The 22,915-nt window shown below is 36.7% G+C and overlaps 1 protein-coding gene across 1 annotated transcript in view; it reads right to left on the reverse strand.

Moving 5' to 3' along the window:
• The window catches only part of cadm2b (cell adhesion molecule 2b), a gene marked incomplete at its 5' end in the record, with an annotated part of 235,263 nt that overhangs the window by 290 nt on the left and 212,058 nt on the right, over positions 1 to 22,915 (reverse strand). The window contains 6 exons of the mRNA XM_081370346.1: positions 304 to 409; positions 535 to 657; positions 11,136 to 11,162; positions 19,667 to 19,845; positions 21,012 to 21,102; positions 21,860 to 22,021. Of these exons, the coding sequence (XP_081226472.1) occupies positions 304 to 409; positions 535 to 657; positions 11,136 to 11,162; positions 19,667 to 19,845; positions 21,012 to 21,102; positions 21,860 to 22,021 (688 nt within the window). The remainder of the gene's footprint in view (positions 1 to 303; positions 410 to 534; positions 658 to 11,135; positions 11,163 to 19,666; positions 19,846 to 21,011; positions 21,103 to 21,859; positions 22,022 to 22,915) is intronic.

Genomic DNA, 22,915 nt, shown 5'->3' on the forward strand with positions numbered 1-22,915 from the left:
GGTGGGATAGGGTTTCTTGGCCTAAATGGACCTGGTGTTACAGTTACAAACTCAACTGATTTTAGATTTTTTTTTTTTTTTTTTTTTTTTTAGACGATTATGAATCGTTTAAAAAGAGGCAACATTCTTTTTCAGCAGGTGGCGTGTCGAATTTGGCCTTAAAGAGGTTTTCGCAAACAGAGACAAAGCCAGACCAGACTAGTGCTGTTAGGGAGCGGAGCGCTATAACGCCTCCTCTGCTGGCTCGCAGTGTTGCCGTGACAATACTGAACAGAAAAAAAACAGAGGTGCTAAATGAAGTACTCTTTCTTTTCCTCTGCATGTGCGTGGTTCCCCTCCGCATTGATGATGGCAGTGTCTGCGTCAGGGGCGTCCTCCGCTCCTTTGGCCTCATTGGTTAAGTATGTCCCTGTCCACACAGTCCCACATAGGTCACATAGACACATAAGGTACAACAGTGGACATGTTGAAGCATTTTGCACACTATAGGTGGGGGGGGGTGGGGGGGCGAGAGAGAGGGGAGGGAAGCCGTACCTTTGTGCCTGGCCAGATATCGGCCCAGGACGATGATGAAGCACAGGGTGATGAAGACCACCACGGCCACCACTCCGCCGATGAGAGCGTGGTCGGGACCGTGTTGCGTCAGAGCGTTGGGATCTGGAGGAGGAGGAGGAGGAGAGGACGGCGTGAAAAGACGCCAGTGGAACGACCGCTATAATTAGCCAATTATGGGTCGGCGTGTTAATATAAGACGCACTGACTCGTTACTTCCCACAATTCACTAAATACAGTTGTGTGCATCTCAGCTGGAGCAGGCAGTCATTTCATTTTTCACTTGATACCGTTCAATTTAGATATTGGAACACGCAATTACAAACCACACTGAAGTACATGAACCATAAGCATCGTGCTGTAGTGCCACATAAATTATGTGTTAAATGGTGTAGGTTGTTGAGGAAAGGTTGGCTTTCTAAGGGATCAGACTTATGGTTTTCTTATGGAGACTTAAAAGACTTGTGGCTTATTGATTTTTGTGATTTTTATGAAAAAGATGTCTAGAGACCAGAATATCATAATATAATATATAATAAAATATCATATCAGACCCAGATGCAAATAGAATGAGAAAAAAATTGTTGTATGACTTTAATGTGCTTTTCCCATTAGAATCATGGGTAGGTTCAGGTCTGGGTAATTCTGTTTCGTACTACTCAACTTGTAGGACTAATTTCTTAAAGGGTTAGTTCACCAACAAAATGTAAAATTGTCATCATTTACTCACCCTCATCCACAAGTGTAAGACATTCGTTCATCTTTGGAACACAAATGAAGATCTTTTTTATGAAATCTGAGAGATTTCTGTCACTCCATTGTCAGCTACGCAACTACCACTTGCAAGCTCCAAAATAGGTAGTAAGACACAATGCACGTCAGAGATTAATATTTTGTATATAAAGTGGTAAATTATGTTTTTTTTTTTTTTTTCACAAACAAAGCACTTGCGTAGCTTCATAAAATTGAGGTTAAACCACTGGAGTCACATGGATAATTTTAATGATTTCTTTACTAACTTTCTGCGGCTTGAAAGTGGTAGTTGCGTAGACTGTCAATGGAGAGTACAGAACTGGCTCAGATTTCATTTAAAATAAGTTCATTTGTATTCTGAAGATGGACGAATGGCTTATGGGTTTGAAACGACATGAGGGTGAGTAATTAATGACATTAATAAAATTTCCCTTTATGATTTCTCCATCTCTTTTTTTGTTGAGGCACTTAGTCTGCATGCTCTAAATTGCAAGTCATTTATCACATTTAATAAAGAGGCACAGTAGCTACAGCGTACATTTCCATTTCGCACAAATTTCCCCTGAAGATTTTGTGCTCTTGAACATATGGGAAGGAAACGCTGCTTTTTTCGCAAATTGTTTTTTGCAATATTTAATTTTTTTGCAACTTGGATGGACACATTGCTATAGAGACTTGTGCCAGTAAGTTACCACCTAGTAACCAACCAGAAAACTCTAAGTAACCACAAAGCAAATATACAAATCTAGTTTAAAACAAAAGATGGAATAAGTTTATAAACATATAATCATTTATATGTTTAAAACATATTACAGGTAATAAGTTAAACAATTTAGTACTTGATGTTTTTTACTGCTGCGGCCTCATTTCTTTCAATGACCCATAATGCCATTACTGGTGCATCACTTAAAACCATTTTTTGAATCATAAGCTTTGGAAAAATATTGTTTTCTGCATACACACTGACATCTTCATGATGCTTAAATAAGTTAACATTACTGAAAAAGCTTTTAGAATGCATTTTCTGTAGCCACTGAATATTTAGGGGATATTGTGTTGAGCATTCAATGTGTATATCATCCAATATATTTACTATATTACCGCCATATGACATTCCCATGCGGTCAAATTGAGGAGTTGCAAACTGGTGTTTATTTCATGCCGGATCACAGAAACATCCCCAGCATGTCATTCTTCTTTGAGATTTGGAGCCCAAGCAACATCAATTCAAAGCCAATGTTCTATCCTGACTTTCAATAGGCAGCAGGAGGGAGGGGTGGGGGGGATTTATCATTACAAACGAATGCTGAACAGCTACCAAAGTTCTGTCATATCTCACAGCCCTGCGAGGACCAAAGTCACTCAATTCTTGGCGATATACAACAAGTTTAAAACCGGCAGGGGTTGCGGCAGGCTTATTTGTCTCCTGGGTTTAACTTTGAGTGAGCGAGCGCAGACTAGGGTGAATCCGGTCGCCTCTGAACTTCTACTGAATAAATCGCCACCTGGAGTTGTGCATCTTAAGACCCCACTGCGGATAGCTTAGTGCGCTAGACAGCTAGTGCTGCCATTACCTGCCTTGGATGTGTAGAAGGATAAGTTTACCCAAAAATTCTCATTCTTTCTTCTGTGGAACACAAAAGGCAAAATTTTGATGAATAGCTTGGCCACTCTTTTCCATGATGAAAGTTTATGAGGGCTGCGATCAAACTTTAAGAAGCTATTCACTGAAAATCTGGTCCTCTGTGTGCTGTTAATCACTGCGACCAAATCCTTGATTCAGTGAGTTGAACCAGATCAGTAAAATTAGCGAACAAATCATTCAGAAACGTTTTGCAAATCGGAACAATTGATTCACTGAAAACATCCGACTAAAAACAATTGATGTGCTCATGATACTTCTTACAAGAGGAGGCCAAAGAAGTTTTTTATAACACATTGAATTTTGGTTTGTTTCTCCACTATGGAGCTTTTGTGTCATTTTCAAGCTTAAAGGTGCAGTAAGTGATTTCTGAGAAACACTGTTGAAAGTGGATTGGGCCGAACAGCGCAACACAGTTGTAGCCAATCAACAATAGGGGCGTGTCCACTCATGATGGGGGAGGAGAAAGAGAGAGAGCGCCAATCAGCAGTAGGGGGCGTGTCCACTCATGATGGGGGAGGAGAGAGAGTGAGCCAATCTGCAGTAGAGCGCGTGTCCACTCATGATGAGGGAAGGAGAGAGTGTGAGCCAATCAGCAGTAAGGGGCGTGTCCACTCATGATGGGGGAGGAAAGAGAGTGAGCCAATCAGCAGTAGGGCGCGTGTCCACTCATGATGAGGGAAGGAGAGAGTGTGAGCCAATCAGCAGTAGGGGGCGTGTCCACTCATGATGGGGGAGGAGAGAGAGTGAGCCAATCAGCACTAGGGGGCGTGTCCACTCATGATGGGGGAGGAGAGAGAGTGAGCCAATCAGCAGTAGGGCGCATGTCCACTCATGATGAGGGAAGGAGAGAGTGTGAGCCAATCAGCAGTAGGGGGCGTGTCCACTCATGATGGGGGAGGAGAGATAGAGAGAACAAGAGGGAGATTTAAAGAAAGACTGTAGAAAGGGAGATGGCTGAGAGACATTACAAAAGAGAAAAGGTCAGAGGAATATCATTGGGAAAAGAAGAATTATGATCAGGCAAGAGCTTTAGGACACAGTTTAATATTAGAAAAGCTTTCCAGTGCTGGAGAGACCTGAGTGGGAATACCTGAAAACAGACGCAGAGGTTGTGTTGTTTCTGATCCATACGTGAGTAACATTGGTTTTTCTGTTTCACAGATCTAAGATATGCTGTTATGTTATGTTAGCTACTGTATAATAACAGGACAGTTTTGAGTTCATTGTTTGTCTGACGACTAACAACCAACTCTTGCTTGTATATACTCTTGTGTACTGTTTGTTCTTTTTTTGTTCTTCATTTATCATCTAAATTTTATTTTGCTTCGCTTCAGAATAGACATCCACTCTTGCATTGCGTGTTCGTGCATTTTGGGGGCGGAGCAATGAAGAGAGGGGCGTGTTTGTTTGGGTTGATTTCAAATATCAACAGTGTTTCTCAGAAATTGCTTACTGCACCTTTAAATCCTCATTCAGGCCAGGATTTCTTTAAAAAAAAAAATCACCTTTTGTATTCTACAGAAGAAAGAAAGTCGTCCAGGTTTGGGACAGCATGAGGGTGACAGGACTTTTGTGTGAAATATCCCTTTAACCTCGCTTGAAGGGAACAGGACAAAATGGTTTTTCTTTGACCTGGAGTAATTGTGTCCTGACACAGCACCTTTTGGCCCTGCGTTGGGCACCATTTCAGTGCTTCTGCAAGGGTGTAAACTTTAACTATGTGTCTTTATTGCACTTCGAACTTGCTCTCATTAGCTCATAGTGATGAATGGCTCTGTCTTCTGCTGCGCTTGGCAAAGTGACCCTGGGAGATGTGTAGAACAGGGACTTCTGCAGACCCATTTCTAACACATAAATGAACCCATTTGGTTCAATTAACATTGTGCTTTGTTTAGAGGCAAAAATAAAAGCCACGTGGAAATTAAGTTCAAAGAATGAGAGGCTGTTCAGAATCAAATACACCAATCTTGATTCATGAGATTTGCTTCACTCCAATTTTGACAGCCTATGTTGTGTTGTATTTGCCGCCTAATCACTTTAACACACAGACTATTTAAAATATATAAAGCTTATATATATATTATATAAATATAAAGCACTTTTGTAAGTTGCTATGGATGTCTGCAAAATGCTTTATAAATAAATATTAGAAAAACATAACGCATAAAAAATGATAGCACGTCTACACAACAAAACCATTATTGCTGCAGATGTCTTTTATTTTCTTATGAATATGCAGTTTGATGATCTAGTTCATTTTATTGCCCCCGACTCTAACTGAATGAGCTGTGTAGCAGTTACATGATTTCAAGCTGCTCTTCCAATCTCATTTTTTCTCATTTAAATGAGCCTCAGGAATTATATACATTTACAATTCAAAAAGTTTATTTGTTCTATTGCAATAATTTCTCTTTTTTATAGATGGCTGTTGCTTAGAAATGTGGAGTTTTGCATATCCCTTGATAATAAGGATACTGGCTGTTTATTATGGCATCTTGTGAATAGACAGCTTTGAAGCAGGGATAAGAATAATGATGTTTGTCTTGTTGTGCAGTACATAATTAAAGGCAGGATTCACATTCTAGAGCTTGTGCGGGACAGTAATGTTACCTCATTTCTTCACATTCACACCCACTGATCACTTTGATTCTTTCATTCAAGGTCCTTTAATATCGATTCTCAATTCTCATGATTTTACAGTACATGTGGGAGTGTACTAGCTGTATTTGACCTTGGTTGTGTTAAGCTAGAAAAAGAAAAACTACTGCATTTATTTATTATTCTTAACCCACAAAGTTTTTCGTGACTGGGAAAGAAAGCCACTGCTGATGCTTTGCTAAGCCCTGCCTTAAATAAATGTTTTTGACCAATCCTACCTTAGCAGCTGTTGCTATCCACCATATTACATGTTTGCCCATTTTTAAATAGGTCTATAAAAGGCCTGTATGTTTGGATTGTTGAACACAGAAGTTTACAAAAATGATCCAAAATACACAGTAAAATGTTGTTTATGTGGCACTTATAAAAGTGACAGAAGGTATTTAGATATGTACTGCAATATTTTTTATTTTATTCTAAAAACAATTAAGTCAAAATAATAAAATACAATATATAATGTAATTGTGCATAGTCCAAAAAGTTTTTTTTAAATATTTTTCAAAGACTCTTGCTAGAAAGACTGATGCTAACCATTTTATTTAATAAAAATACAGTAATATTGCGAAATATCTTTACAATTTAAAACAAATAAGCTGGCTTTTATTGAATAAAAATACACTAATATTTTGAAACATTTTCACAATTTAAAACAACTCTTTTATATTTGAATATATTTAAAAATTTAATTTATTCCTGTGATGGCAAAGCTAAATTTTTAGCATCATTAACTCCAGTTTTAAGTGTCCTTAAATCATTTTAATTTGTTGATTTGGTGCTCAAGAAACATTTCTTACATGTTCTTTGACGAATATAAAGTTAAAAAGAAACATTTATTTATTATTAACACAGAAGCATTTATTTGCAATAGAAATCTTTTTGAATTTCCTTGCTGAATAAGAGTCATCCTGGCAACCTAATTTCTTTCACTAAATAAAAAAATAAATAAAGAACATCTTACCGACCCTCAAATTTTGAATAGTATATTGTGCTTTTCAGCTTACGGAGGATCAATGTTTCTCATTTATTTTTGTTGTTGATATCAAAGGCTCCACATTTTGCTGCATTTTGCTCAAATTCACCTGTCACTTGGCTATAGTCCAAGTAAAATATTTTGTCCAGTGCTCCATATGTAAGGCTTTTGTGGTTCATGGTCAAATTAATAAATGCCAATTACTAATTTTAAAGACATTTTTGAGAAATATCCAGTGTTTGGGAAAGTTACTTTTAAAAGTAATTCTCCCTAAAAAAGCAACTAATTGCGTTACTTATTACTTTTACGCACAGTAATGCGTTACGCTATACTTTTGCGTCATTTGTTTCTCACCTGGGCTGGGCTTGCTTGTTTGTTTTTTAATAACAAAAATAACAAAAAAATCTATTTTTGGCAAATGTAAAGGATTTTTCACACCAAAAGTGAAATGAATAATCCTAATGCTAAAGGAAATAAAAATTCACGCCTGTACAGTAGAGGTCAATAAATGGGAAAACATGGTAACACGTTACTTATTGGAAAAAGTAACTCAGATATTTTGTTGTAAATTCAAAAGCAATGCATTACTTAACTCGTTACTTTAAAAAAGTAATCTGATTACATAACTCAAGTTACTTGTAATGCTTTACCCCAACACTGGAAATATATATCTAATTTTACCCCTTTATCAGCATATTTTACTGAAAAATATAAGCTAGCATCAGCAAAGGGTTGAGTCCTTTTAACAGACATGACTGAATAGAAAACACTTATGATATCTGCAAATGTATCTGGTCAGAGATTAATAGCTGGCTAACGGAGGCACATGCATCAAAGACTTCAGGTATACAACGACGGTGCATTCAGGTGAAAGTGCAACACGCAATATGGCGGAATAAGTCCCGCCTTCTAATTTAAAGAGCCATTTGCTGATTGATTAAGTCTTCATGTCACTGCAGTTTCAAGTGTTCTGAGACACGTGCTTATGACTGCAGATTCCCATTGGCTGGTCTAGACAGGTCATGTCAGATTTTGTTGCTGATTTGAAATATGTTATTTAATTGTGAATTCGGAAAGCTTCTTTTTTTAGGGGGGGTTTCAGGACTTGGTCTTGAAAGGTGTTGCAAATATGGCCGCCGAGGGAACAGACTTTCCTTGAAAGAGACTTTGATGTGTCTCTTTCTGTTGGTGGAGCAAAGACATACTGAACTCCTTTGGAAATGGAGCTAGTTTGTGAAAGTAAAGAGATCATTAGTCTCATTCACGGATGGTGACATGTGGCCAAAGACGCAAGTCATTTTGCTTGAGTGTTAATGAATTCCATTAAGATCTCGCATGTGAAAGGCCAGAGGCACAGAATGTGTTTTATGGCACACACACACACACACACACCCAATCAGAATCTTCATAGCTTTAAATGAACATTTGCATCAAAATAAATCACTGTGGAATTAATTAATGTTGATTTCTTGATTTACAATTTGTGGCAAAGGCTCTGTGAAATTGTACATAAAAATGTCTGTGGCGATAAGAAATGAGGTCTATAGGCAACACTTTTAATTTGCATTATTATTGGAACGTTCCAAGTTCAAAACAAGTTAAGCTCTATTGTCAGCATTTGTGAACTATGAAAGCTTGTTTGTGCCATTGTAAAAATAAATAAGCAATAAAGTATTTTCCTCCAATTGCGAGTTTATATCTCGCAATCAGTGTTGGGTGTAGTAATGCATTACTAAGTAATTAATTACTTATTACTTTCCCCTTGGAAAAAGTAAAGCAAGGGATAACTTTTTTGCAATAAATACGGTATAGACTATAGAACAATTCTGTATTGGATTTAACATCAAAATTTTATGTCTAATGTTTTATGTTTTCATTTTAAGTTAAATTTATGTTTTCAATGTATAATACTTTGGTCAGTTCAATAATATTTTACGGAATTTTGTATTATTTATTTGATCAAATTAAAAGAGCAGCTTCATGTTTATGATTGTTTTGTTTAACTGGTTGAGGTTGATATGGGATTTAGGATAAGTAATTGGTAATAAGTAATGCAATACATTTTAGAGGGAGTAATTAGTACAGTAATCTAATTACACTGTTGGAGTCTTGGAGATTATTTACTATGATTTAAATTAGTAACTAGCAATTAATAACTTTTTTGGAGTAACTTACACAACACTGCCCGCAATTCAGACTTAATAACTCAATTAAGAAAAATTACGAGATATAAACTCGCAATTGTGAGAAAAAAAGTCTATATCTGAGTTTATATCTCAATTCTGAAAAAAAAAAAACATTCAGAATCGCGATATATAAATGTGCAATTGTGTTATTTCTCAGAAATGTTAGATATGAACCTGCAATCGCGCGTTATAAAGTCCAAATTGTGCGATATGAACTCGCAATCCTGAGAAAAGGTAAACTGCAATATAGAAACTTGCAATTGAAAAAAAAAAATCAGAATTGCGAGTTTTATATTTTGCAATTCTAACTTTATTTCTCACAAGTGTGAGTTTTTCTCTCAGATCTGTTAGATATGAACTCAAGTCCGAATTGCACGGTATAAACTCGCAATTCTGAGAAAAAAAGTGAGAACTGTGAGATAAAAAGTTGCAATTACCTATTTTTTATTCCCTGGTGGAAAAAAGCTTCCATAGAGGCCTGCTGTCGATTAACACAGATTAAATGGCCTAAAAGCTTTCAAAAATGTACGAAACTGACACAAATGTGTAGAAAAATGCCTATTAAGATTTCCTTACATTACATTTGATGTTGAAAATGGCCTAAAAGTTTTTTCAAAAATGCATGAAACTGACAAAAAGGACTGTAGACATTTCTAAGAACATGCATTTTAAACGACATTTTGAAAAAGATATTTCCTTTTCGTCATCCTGTACACTGTAGACCTATCCTTGTGCCATTGACCGTTCTGTATTTCTAACTTTTCCAGACTCTTCCTGACAGAAATAAGATTTCCTTTCACTGATGCCTGTAAGTGGGTCTTGTGTGAATGACAGCACCATGGAGCACCATGACATTTCACAAAGATCAGCAGTGCTCCCATGCAAGGCAATGGCTCTCAGCTCATGCTATGGAGGAGGTTAATCGGCGTAACCCGACCCACCGATCCACAAGCCACATTACAGCGCCCTGTCTTGCAATGATGATGTCAGCACTCCAGCAAAAAAATATTTACCTGCTGTCGATTAACACAGAAGACAGTACCAGTTCATCCATCAGTTCGCAAAAACAAGCATAAATTGTGTTTATAATGATGCAAGGCATTCTGCATGATATTTTGTTATTTTTATTATAGCAATAATTTGTTTTGAACTGGTGACATTCCTTAAAAGTATGAATTGTGTTCTAAATACAGATGGCACCTGAAATACTATCTGTATATAAGCGCTGTCATCTCCACACACTCATTTTGCAATTCATGTTCTCTCTACTCCCAGTGGAATATGGTGTGGGTGGTATAAAATATGATTAGATTAAAAAAACAAATCACAGCTGCTTATAATTAAAATCAGTTCCCTTATGGGAGAGCAGGCTAAGAAAATCTGACCTATGACAAATAGTTAAACACATCGAGGTGAAACATTCAGCACAGAGACCCCAGTGAAATAGACGACCAAGCTGAAAAAAAATCAATGGTTCACCAAAAAACTAAACAAAACAGGACAAAAACTGCACATAGCAAAATAAAAACATGTTCTCAAAAGGCCATACCATGCACACACATATTATATGATGACATATAATAACATGTTTTTATGGCAGCGATTTAACAGTCACTGCTGCAACTCGGTTATTTTTTCCTCGTAGCTTTGTGTTTACGCCTTTCAAATGATCTACAAGGACACTGAGCTATCTTCAAGAATTGAGTGCTGGTTTCTTAAGATTCAGTCTGTCTGGTTATTGGAGATAATAACAAAAAAGAACTAAAGCATGCTTGAAAAAGTCTTATTTTCGGATTTTTACATTATTTATATAATGTACTATTTCATCAAAACTTTAAAATATACATTCTTCACTAAGGCTCAACTATTTTATGGGTCTCAAATAAATCTAATATGTAGATGTAAAAATTACATAAAGATTTAGTTGGTTACACCACTTGACATTTGATGTCAAAAATGGCCTAAAAGTTTTTCAAAAATGCATGAAACTGACCCAAATGCAAAAAGGACTGTATACGTTTATAAGAACATGCATTTTAAACTACATTTTGAAAAAGATATTTCCTTTTCGTCATCCTGTACTGTAGGCCTATACTTGTGCCATTGACCGTTCTGTATTTCTAACTTTTCCAGACTCAGAAATAAGATTTCCTTTCACTGATGTCTGTAAGTGGGTCTTGTGTGAATGACAGCACCATGGAGCACCATGACATTTCACAAAGATCAGCAGTGCTCCCATGCAAGGCAATGGCTCCCAGCTCATGCTATGGAGGAGGTTAATCGGCGTAACCCGACCCACCGATCCACAAGCCACATTACAGCGCCCTGTCTCGCAATGATGATGTCAGCACTCTGTAGTTGTAATATTTACCTGTAGTTGTACCTGGGAAATCTTTAGCTGTTGCCATGGACGCAGACAGAAAGGGGCAGTAAGGGAAGACAAGGGTGAGGACATCACAAGGGGAGAGAATAATAAAAAATAAAAAAAACTGCCCACAAAACTCAAAACCATTAATGAAGACACTAACCGACAGCATTAACCTGCTGTCAGAGTGATGGAACATGGACGACTGGGACGACATAATGGTTTCAAACTAACACATCCTGCAAAACACATCCATTTGGCATATTCATAACTCTACATTCTTGCTAATCTCTGGTGTCTGCTACGTCCCGCTGCACTGCTCAGTAATGATGTTACTTATCATGCAAATCGCTCTGTATTTCAAGCCTCTGAAGCTGGAGATATTTTCTACTGCATTAATACCAGTTAATTCATTTGAGTTACTAGCCTCTTTATCTTACACAGATAAAAAGAACGGGCATGACAAATTGGGACAATTGGTCTCATTCACTAACCGTGTGTATGCAGAGAGTTTGTGTGTGAAATATGAAAATGAACATCTTCACGAGCAAATCATGATTCATCGATCACTTTTGTACTTGGGGTATGTTTACACCACAACAATGTACTAAAAACAGAAAAGTTGTGCCTTTGTGTTTTTCCATGTACAGATGACAAAATTGTCAAAACAATCCCCGTTCGCACAGATCTATGAAAACGACTAAAAACGCTGTATTCTGCTGCCTGGCCAGTAGTTGGCGATGTCACTTTGTAAAGAAACACTATGCGCCAAAAGACTGAACATGTAATATTCATGCGCATGACGTCAATGTTTCAACGTTTTTGTAGTTTACACAGAGACAATAACGGTATTGTTTAAAAAAAACTTGCACTTTGAAACTTGTTTTTAAAAGTTTGCGTTTTTAGGCCCCAAAAACAATCTTGTTGTGTAAATGAACGGCCAAAACGTATAAAAAGTTTTCTGTTGAGGAATCATGGGGAAAAAACACATAGGGCCCTATTTTAACGATCTGAAATGCAAGCATCACACTTGAAACGCAAGTTACTTTGTGGGCGGATCTAAAATGGGTTGGTCTGAAGTAGCTTCATTATTCATAGGTGTGGTTTAGGCGTAACGTGAAATAAACCAATCAGAGCGGCATCTCACATTCTCTTTAAGAGCAGGCGCGCTTGTTCCATGGCGGATTGCTATTATAACGGCGGATTTGCCAGGCACGCTCCAGGAGCAGTTCACAGCCGAGGAGACCGACGTTCTCGTCAGGGCCGTAAAAGACAGAGAAGTGACATTGTATGGGGATGGGAGAAACCCACCCAAATAAGCTTCGGTTAAACAGGCGTATAATAATTTGGGTAAATGTGTAAGCTAGATTTATGCCTATTTTTTCACATCTTCATGGACACAACAATGATTTCCCTCATGTGGAATATTTTTCCTTGTAATAATGTATGGTTTGCAAAAATGGCAACTGCTGCATCTGTGTGTAGATGAGAGAAGCAAAGTGTATGCGCGTTGTGCACACGCTACATTATGGCCAAGCATGCACCATTAAAATAGCATCTAACCGCGCCACTGAAAACGCGCCACTTTACTTGACTTTAGACTAGGTTTTTCCTGGTCAGTGGCGGAATTGTTTTCTGAAACTGCAAAATAGCACCAGGGAACGTTTGCGCCGGAACACGCCTCCTCTTTCCGCTGAACCACCCCCGGGAGTGCAAGTTCATTCCCTAATTTGCCGACGTGTGTCTGTGGAGGGAAAAGTCCGCTGTGCGTCGGGTGCAAAATAGGAATGATACATGCGTCGGTGTACAAAGTCAATTGCGCTGGGTGCAAGATAGGGCCCATAGTAACAACTGAAACCACACATAGGCCTACGCAAAAACATACTCTGGGTGGCCATAGAATTTTGTGAGGGGCAAAAAAGTTTGACACTAAGATTTCAATCATGTTCAAGTTGGTCATGTGAATTCAACCTGTTGACCAACAGAAAGCTGCTTGCTTTGAAAGTGACTTCTGTGTGAGATGTGCTTCATACATCTCAATGCTATTGACAATGGACCTTTTTTCATGTGAAATTTCACACAAATTTTGCTAATATGACCACACCTTAAAGGAGTACTTTACCACTGGCAAAATGGGCTTTCAATAAAACTTGTCAGCCTACACAGTAGAAAGGTGAAATTTATTTTTGAAATCTTGACATTTTTTACATTTTGATTTTCTACCCTTTTGACAAATTGCTAGGAAAACTTCAACACCCATAATGCACTGGGCATGTTGCCGTTCAAGGCCACTCCCACCAGTCTGCTATAGATAAGCTTGACCAGAGTAAATTACCACCTTGCTTTAGTAGGAAATACTTCTTAGCAAACCTTTAGTCATAATGGTGTCGACATGTATTGTTCCTAGGTGCAAGAATACAAAGAGTGAACGTTTAGCAGGAGTGAGTTACTTTTGGTTTTACAGAGGCTAAAGGCTGCAAAGAATCCTAAAAATGGAGGAAACACTGACGGAAAATCTGAAAAACCTGCATTTTTGTAGTCAACATTTCAAACTGGATGACCACGAACACAGAAATGGAGGGGAAAAACGGAAAGAAACTGCCGTTCTGTCAGTTACGCCCTAAGTAAAACGCAGTCACCTACAGGTAAGAAAGCTGATGCCATTGTGTTCCATTTTTACCATAATGATGTTTAAAGAGTAGACAAAATATGATACCTTTTCAGTGATAAACCTACTCTTATAATAACTGTTAGTAATCTTCTGTCAGTCATACTGGGGATACAAAATACAGAAGTACAATCCGTAGTTTTCATGAAAGCTGTCAAAAATTCACTGGATGGTGTGTTTTGTGTCATCCGACGGACTTTTGCTGACAAATAAACGTGAATTCCTCAGTCCAGGTAACACGGAGAACTAGTAAACATTGTTTATTTACCTATACTACCGACATTACAACAATACAAAGCGGGTTGAAAATCAGCAAAGTTACACTTTAAGAGAAGTTGCACTATAGCTTGAGCTGTGAGGTTAATCTGTATAACAACGCATATATGCTTATGTGCGTCTTTAGAGCGCGTCATATGTTTGCTGAAAGCGATGAACAACTGTAAAAAAGGTTGTATGGAAAGCCCTTATATGGGATTTGGGTGTATTTTATGCAAATGGCTAACCTCTGGCACACGGGCGCTCATTAGAATACTCCAGATTCATTTATATCAGAACAAGGTTAAGAACAAATTCATGTGCATATGCACATTATGTGAATTACGTGGGCCATTAATCCACGCAATAACTAGTGAATGAGACCCAATGTTGCTTGTCCCCATGTACTTGTTCGTTCACACTGGAGAATCTGCCCTTCGATTTACTGAAACAGAGCTTATGTGTGATTAGAAAGACCTTTTATCTCTCACCTCTTTGACAGTCTGACAACCAGAATTTCATCGGCGGCTAGCTTTTTCCCCCTCAACACTGGAGCCAAAAACCTTTTAGTCCAATTTGTACAATAAGGAAAAAAAGAATGTCTGATGTAAAAAGGTGGAGGTGACGTGAAGTGGCAGCGAGAGAGATGGAAGAGAGGAAAAGATCAACATTCCCGCTATACTTCAAACGCTGTGTGACTGTTCACGGCTCATTTCTGCTGCGGGCTGAGTGTGTTTCCCCCAGGGTTTCTGATGTGGGTGAAACTTACGAATCCTGACAAGAACGTGTCTGGGGCTTATTTCACCTCAAAAGAAGCACGAAATTATATTTTGTTAAAAGAACATTAAGCCTGTTTTTAGCGTTGTTGATGGAGATCAAAAAATACACAAAAAAAATACACAAGTTAGCGGTCAGTCATTTTTACTTATGCTCAGTAAAACACTAATATTGTTAAATATAACATATATATTAGAATTTAAAATATTCATTTAATATTTTAATATCTTTTAAAATGTAATTTATTCCTGTGAAGGAAAAGCTGAATTTTCAGCATTTTCAGTCTTCCGTGTCACATGATCCTTCAGAAATCATTCTAAAGGTGCGTTCACACCATGTTGTAATCACCGCAATTACGTGATTTCAACTAGTAAAAAGCGTTCACGTCCTCGTAGAGCTCTTAATTACAGCTCTTACTTGTATCACATGACCGCTGTACCACCTGACTGCTGCAGATTCATTTAGGCGTTGATAGAAGTGCCGTAGAAACGCGTAATTCCCAGTCCGAGGATGTGAACCAGCTCCAAATATAACGTCACATGTTGTCATCCCGAGACCATGGTAATTACCACATGGCGTGAATGCAGTAATATGAAGAAGAAACATTTCTTATTACTATCACACGTTTAAAAAAAGTATTATTTTTTCATACTGACCCCGATTTTTTTAGCGCTAATGTAAATGTTCATGTTTACTTTTTGGTGCACCTCAGGTATATAGGGAAAAAAAGAGTAGATTATATTTATATTCATTTATGCAGATACTGTATTATTGTGAAGCACATAGCCTGTCATCTTGTCTTCTTTCTGTAGAAAGGCACTTTATTTACTCCTACTATTTTAGCTTGTACTTCTCTGAAAGCCCATATGCGTACATTTACAGCATATTTGACATATTTACAATATAAGTTTCTAGAGGTAGTCTCTTTTTGGGTCAGTCTGTGGAGGTTTGTCTCACAAGTTTCTAACTAACTTATTTAATTTTGCATTCACTTTTTTTTTTCTTTGTTTTGATTTCTGTGTGAAATATGACCTGGATTTGCCTGGTTCAACAGATCAGCATGTCCAGAACTATGCAAAAACAGCTCTATTTACATGTTTATTTTCTATTTTTCTTGTTGGTCAAGGCTCCTCTTCTGGTTCTCTAATGTTTAATGCATCAGAAACGTGACCACTTGCTAGTTTCCTCAGCCTGAACTGTAAACGCGGGCTGCTTTGATCAGTCTCTGGCCACCCACGCCCTTCCTTTAACATGTAACCCTAACAGATTACAGATAAATAATTAGTTCTTTAAATAACACCTAAGACTGAAGAGGAGGAAAAAGTTAAAAGAAGTATAAACACAACTCAGCAGTTTCAAGCTATTTGGCAAGTATTTCGTTTAGGGTCAAACTGCCTCACAAGTGCCTCTGGAAGCATTTCATCTCTTGCAGGACGCACTTCTGAAAAGACGTCCATTTTATGGATGTTTGCACGCTTTTCAGAGCAAGTAAACAAAATTCTTTTTCATCTGGTCAATGGTTTTAAATGAGAAGGGGTTGGTAGCGAACACATGCTGATTATAGAAAGCAAGCAATAAATATTTTACAGTTCCAAGCGAACGCTGGATTAAACCCATGAGACATAAAAGCTGATGCTCATTTAAAAGTCAGAGGAGAATTCAGGGCTCAGAGCAGCCAGAGGGAGTCTCGTCGTCTCAGACCTTCTGCTGGGTACAATTAGACTATACATTACACCTGCAGGAGAGATGTCACAGGTCTCTCAACGGCTCAATAACACTCGCATTCAGGAGCGTGCGCACCAATACATGGATTTTCACATCTAGAGGAGCAATTGGATTGTCTGTGGACACTGCTGGTTTCTAGCTCATGCTTGTCTTTCTAGAAAATGTCTACTGCTGTTGACCTGACATGAATATATGCTGGTTTCAGTTTTGTCTTTTGGGCTTTTTGATATTCATTTATACAACAGGATGGTCAAGAGAGTGTTTTGTGGGTATAGCGAATATATGCCACAGCTCTGATGACTACAGTATATATAGAGCTACACTGTAAAAAGGATCAGATAACTGGGGTAAGTTTTACAAGAAAATACTCAATTTCTATTTCTGAGTGGAAATTGTTTCTACTGCACATGAGATTTTAGTCAGTGTACCCAAATGGATGTATTTGTTAATCTTATCTTACCATCTTATCATATCCCTCTCCCCACCTGCCCCTAAATTGGGCATAACTTGCAAAACTAATATAATACTCTGTTGCGGATGTGTATATTTAAATACGCAGCCCAACATAGTGGCACTGGCTCAAACCAATGGTGTGAGTTTGGGGGCGGGGCTAACAGTTTCTCTGACCAATGGCAGTTGGGTTGGAGGTGTATTAAGAGTCCCGATTGATGATCCTAGTGGTACAAAAATTATACATGTTACAGTTTTAAATCTAGACATTCAGAACAGAGTTACTAAATGGTACTCATATTAAAAAAATAATAGAATAGTTTTGGTTTAGTGTAAAATGTATTGTAGTTTCAATCAATTATTTTTCTGTGAAAAAGAAGTAGGCCAACACTTTAGCATACTTTTAGAAAGAGTAAATATTATAGAAACAATATACTTACAAATAAAGTGCAAACTGAATGTAATGTTTCTGTCCAATTAATTGCATGTTAACTGTAATTAAATGAAAATGCATTATAATTGAAATTTATATTGAATGCAATTAGCTGAAATGTATAATGATTTTTTGGACTCGCTTAAGTAGGACTTAAATACATCTTTATATGTAATTTCATAAATATTTCTATTATCTTTGAAATATGATTAAAGCGTGCTGCCGAATGTACTGAACTAAAATATTCCTTAATGTCATTTCTATCGAAACTTTGTATGTCATGTATTTAAATGTATTTATAATAACACATTTGTAATGATGAAGTTGCATTGTAGTACATTTAACAAATATTAACTTAAAATGTAACATTGAATAACACACTATAGTTAAAAATTATAAGTACTTTACAAATAATGTTAGCCAACACATCGAAATAAGTGTACTTAAAGCACAACAAAAATTATTAAAACTAAATTATTTAAAATTTACTTTAAAATATTTTAATTTGACTACCACAAAGTGCACTTAACACAAAAAGTAAGTTAAGAAATAGTCATGAAAGTTGACTCTTTAAGTACACCTAAGTAGCCTTTTATTTCATTAATATTAAAATATCTAAATGTTGTTTTTTTTTGCACAAGGGTTAGTCAATAATACACTGCAAAAAATATATCAATAAGTTATAACAGATTATTTTTAAATTGCTTTAACTCATTGAAATAAGTTTTTTAAGTCAGTTTAATGCAATTTAAGTTGAAATGACTTAAACATCCAAGTTGATTGTACTTAAATTTTAGGCAGCAACTTTTTCTACAGTCTAGTTGAGTGAAATCGGAATCATTAAATTCCTCATGATACTAATTTCTATTTCTATAGTAAACAAACCTAAGTAATGTTAAATACCACAGCCCAATTTGCCATCCTACTTAACATAATCCTAAAATAACAAAATTTACCATCCTGTTTTTCATTAATTTCCTTTCCTAAACACCAGACATTCACATTTAATTTCTGTCCTTGGAAAAATAAAGTGCACCTACCAGCAGACACATAAATAAATGTAAATTAAAACGGTAACTGGAGATGAATAGAGACTGTGTGATTTCAACTGACATTTATTGCCACTTGGCAGTCGTACCATTAGCAAATTAGGTTCATTCGAGAGCCGAGTCGGACAACTCATCCTGAGACGAAAGGCTTAATAAATATCACTCGGGTGAAGTCAGACATCTAGATGAATTAGAGGCAGAGGTAATGAGTTGTGAATGAGATTCTCCCTCTCTCTCTCTCTACACCTGTCTGTTTCTTGCTTCCTCTTATTTCTTTAACCTGCAGGTCAAGGTTTGACTGGTTATAGTTCGGTTAGTCTTTGCTAGTAAATGGTGTAACTAAAAGTGTTATTTTCCATTGACAACCATTCAAAAGTAGCTGTGCAAATAAGTTAAATAATAATAATTTTTATATATATATATATATATATATATATATTTATTTTTATTTTTTTTCAGTAATACATGTCAGTATTACATCATTATGCTAGCAAATAACTTTCTCCAGGTATTATAGATCTTCTTGGTTTAACCTGATTCAGTTGTAGAGCTTCTTCACTAGTGAAGATATTTATTTTGTGTGTCTTGTTAATGTGGCCAAATAAATCTAGGACAATGGAAAGGCATGGAGAGTTGTGGGCTCAACTTTCAAAAGGCGTCCGTCCATAAAGGACCCTCCTGTTGTGACAAATCCCACGTCTTTGCTTTTATAACAAATAAATGTGTACCTTCCAAATGATTTCTCTCAAAGTTTGCTGTTGGACCTATTAAAAAGCGATGCTACAAATCCATCTCTGTCCCAGGCGCTCTGTATCTTCCTTCCAATTTTAGCTTGACAAATGTTATCCGCATTAGTAGTGGACCCTTAATTGTGTGTTCTTCTATTGCTTTACTTCCTGTTTTGGAAAACCAACTTATCATTTCTGGCTCCGTCTCACTTTGGTGGCAAATACTGCAGCCACCAGCAGTTTCTGCTGTATACCCCCAACACACAAAAACACTGGTAAACTAGGCCAGGAGGAGTTCACTGAGTGCGTATGTGTGTTATGATGCAGATTACGATGGATATTAACATAAACTTTCACAAATAAAATAAATAATGAGAACATAACATGAGAATATAAAACAAACTTATGGATTTATTGCCCTCCAGATGTTATGTTGACCCAGAAGTACTTACCATACACATACAGTGTAAATTCATCCCTGTTGGTGCCGAGGATGTTGCTGGCCTCACAGCGGTATGTGCCGTTGTCTGTTTTGTTCAGTGTGGTAATGATTAGATCTCTACCCTCCACGATCATTCGTTCAACATCAGGAAGCTCACCTCCATCTTTTGTCCAGAAAACTGGCTCAGGCCTAAAAACAACAGAGTGATTTAGCATGAGGCTTTAGATTTATCTACGTAAAGATCGAGAACTGTGACACTTGTCCGTCATGGAAATGAAACTGCATGATAAGTGGGTGTCAGTTGAGCTTCTTGTATGGAAGTAAAATAATGCCACATGTTTTTGAAACAAAAAAAGCCTGTTGAATTGCACTACTTGACAGTAAATTCAACACTGACATTCAGGAACTGCAGGAAAAGCAGTAGATTACCGAGCCATAATCTCAATCTGCTGTTAGTCGACATCACCAGCAGGATGCCTGACACCTACATGAGTTGGTTTTATGACTGGTGGTTGGTTATATTCATAGCTTAAATATTGCCATGCTGAATTTCAGCCCATAAAAATACAAGGCTAAAAATAAAATGCATTAAAATGCAAGCATGGTTAATGCAATGCATATTTTTTTCAAGTAGTGCAATTCTAAAGGCTTTTTTGTTTCAAAAACATTTGCCATTATTTTACTTCCATAATCTTGTTGCATTTCAAACACCAAGAAACTCCATGCTTTACATATGGATTTAATTTGAAATCGGAACATTGTGCCAAAAAATGTCCTGCTTTGCTAGTTTATGTCGATTTTTTTCTCCCTCGTGTACAGGAAAAGGTACACTACACTGGATTTCTTATTTCATTTTTTGTTAGAAATGAATTATTGTTGAGTACATAAAAAAAAAAAAAAAATCTGTGTTCAAGTTCCTTTTGTTGCACTCAGTCAAGCTATTTTTTAACACAAGAATGCATCAAAGTAAATGCCCCCCAATGTACTTCCATTGTAAATATATAACATGAAAAATTCTGAGCTCCTGTAATCTTTTTAGGCCATAGGTTTAGTAGGCTGGTGACAGAAAAGATTTTTCTCTCATTTTGTTATCATTTCCGCTCAAGGAACGTTTTACGTTTTTGTCCTCTACCTCAGAAAGGTCACACTAAAAGAGTTACAACTGTCTGTAGACGATTATATGACTCACTAAATCTCTCCCAAATATCACAATTTGATTTAGTATTATTGCTTTTTGTTCTTGGCATGCAAATAAGGGTCGCCTTGAGACGTGATGATTCTGCAAGTTCCACTTCATAAGACAAATCATATTCAAACAAAGTTCACATAGGTGATTAAAAGAAAGCTGCACTCACAGTGGGTTGCCTTTGGATACACACTCCAGTTTGAAGTACTGTCCTTCCTGAGGTACTATTACTGAGTGCACAATCTGAACCTGAGGAGGATCTGGATTGACAAAAAGCAAAACAAAACAACAACAAAAAAACACAAGGCACAACAAAAACACAAAACAAAACACAAGACACAACAAAAACAAAAAACACAACAAAAACAAAAAACACAAAACAAACCAAGACAAAAAACAAAACAAAACAAAACAAAACAAAACACAAGACACAAAATGAAACAAATCATGAGGAAACAAAAAATGAAACAAGACACAATGAAAACACAAAACGAAACAAAAAACAAAAACACAAGACAAAAAAATCCCACAAGACACAACAAAAACACAAAAGATAAAATGAAAACACAAAATGAAACCACAAGAGACAACCAAAACAACAACAAAAGCACAAGATAAAACAAAAACACAAGACACAAAAAACAAAAAAACAAAATGAAAGAAAAACACAAGACAAAAAAAGCACAAAATGAAAAAAAAAAAAAAAAAAAACTTTATTGTAAATATTATATATATATACATTATACAATCAGACATTGTAAAATATAGCATTTTGTCACACCACACCTATTTTTTTTTAATAGCTTGCTAATGGAAAAGTTACCCTATTTTGAAAACATGTCACTGAGCTACTGTTACACTACTCCAAAACATTGCTAATTTGCAGTTACTGTACACATAACACGGCTCTGCCACTCTTTAAACTGGTGCTGACAGGCGTCCCGTTTTTAGATGATCTAATAGCAGTTTCGGTTAAACTAAAGTCAGGAGGGAAACTGATCCAAAAATATGACTCACAGTGGACCTCCAGCACTTCTGTGACCTGGTGCGGCATTGAGCCCAGAGACACGTGCTCCACCACGCAGGTGTACGCTGCTCCGTCGTCCTTCCTGTCCACCTTGAGGTGTACGCTACTCCTGACCGTGAATGACCTCCCAGTGGCGTTTACCTCCTTCTGACCTGCCAAAACAGTCACAAGAAGACCTATCAAGCTACTGTTACATATACAGTACTCTATAGGTACATCATTTAGTATATCATGCATTATGATTATTAAGCGTTCTGTGATATTCAAGATGAGTCAGAGGCTTTTATATATATATGAAGACCTCCGATGCAAAAGCCTCTAAAAGCCACCTCTGTAAAAAAATGAGATAATAATATTGAGTGAATTCTATCCGCACATAGTACATGTTCATCAAATACTTCACTTCAAACTCACTAAATCCCAGCCTCAGCCCATTCAGAAATGCCGGTACTTTGGTAGAAACCTATACATAGGAGCCGGATAAATTTTTTAATATTAAACAAAACCTTTAGACGGACTTAGAGGCTTTTGCCTTCTTCATATAGTTTTCATATATATATATATATACATACACATACATACATTATATATAATACAGGTAAAAAGATATTCAGGCTAAGCATGCTGGATAATTTCTTATATAGACATCAGTTGACTGTTTATGTAATATCACACAAGCAAGCAAGTTGCTGCTATAAATACTCAAAACATTTCGTTTAACAAGAGGTTAATATTGAGTAACTTACATTTCAGACACAATAATGGCAGTTACTTTTCACTATTTTTGCCCACAAATGAAAATAGTTTGAAATGAAATCAAAGCAAAATCAACGACATGTCTACAAGCAACACTGATGATTCTTTCCTGAATGTGAACCAGTTGAGACACTTGTTTCATTGAATGAATCAGTTGAGTGAATAATTCAATTACATTTCATTTTCATGTCTTATTACTATGTATATACCCATTTATAAGTCATGTTGGATAAAAGTGTCGGCTAAATAAATAATAAAAATTTTTAAATATCACTTATTTGGTTCCTGAA

Source organism: Scardinius erythrophthalmus (assembly GCF_964197995.2).
Source record: "Scardinius erythrophthalmus genome assembly, chromosome: 7".
In the NCBI taxonomy this organism is placed as follows: Eukaryota; Metazoa; Chordata; class Actinopteri; order Cypriniformes; family Leuciscidae; genus Scardinius; species Scardinius erythrophthalmus.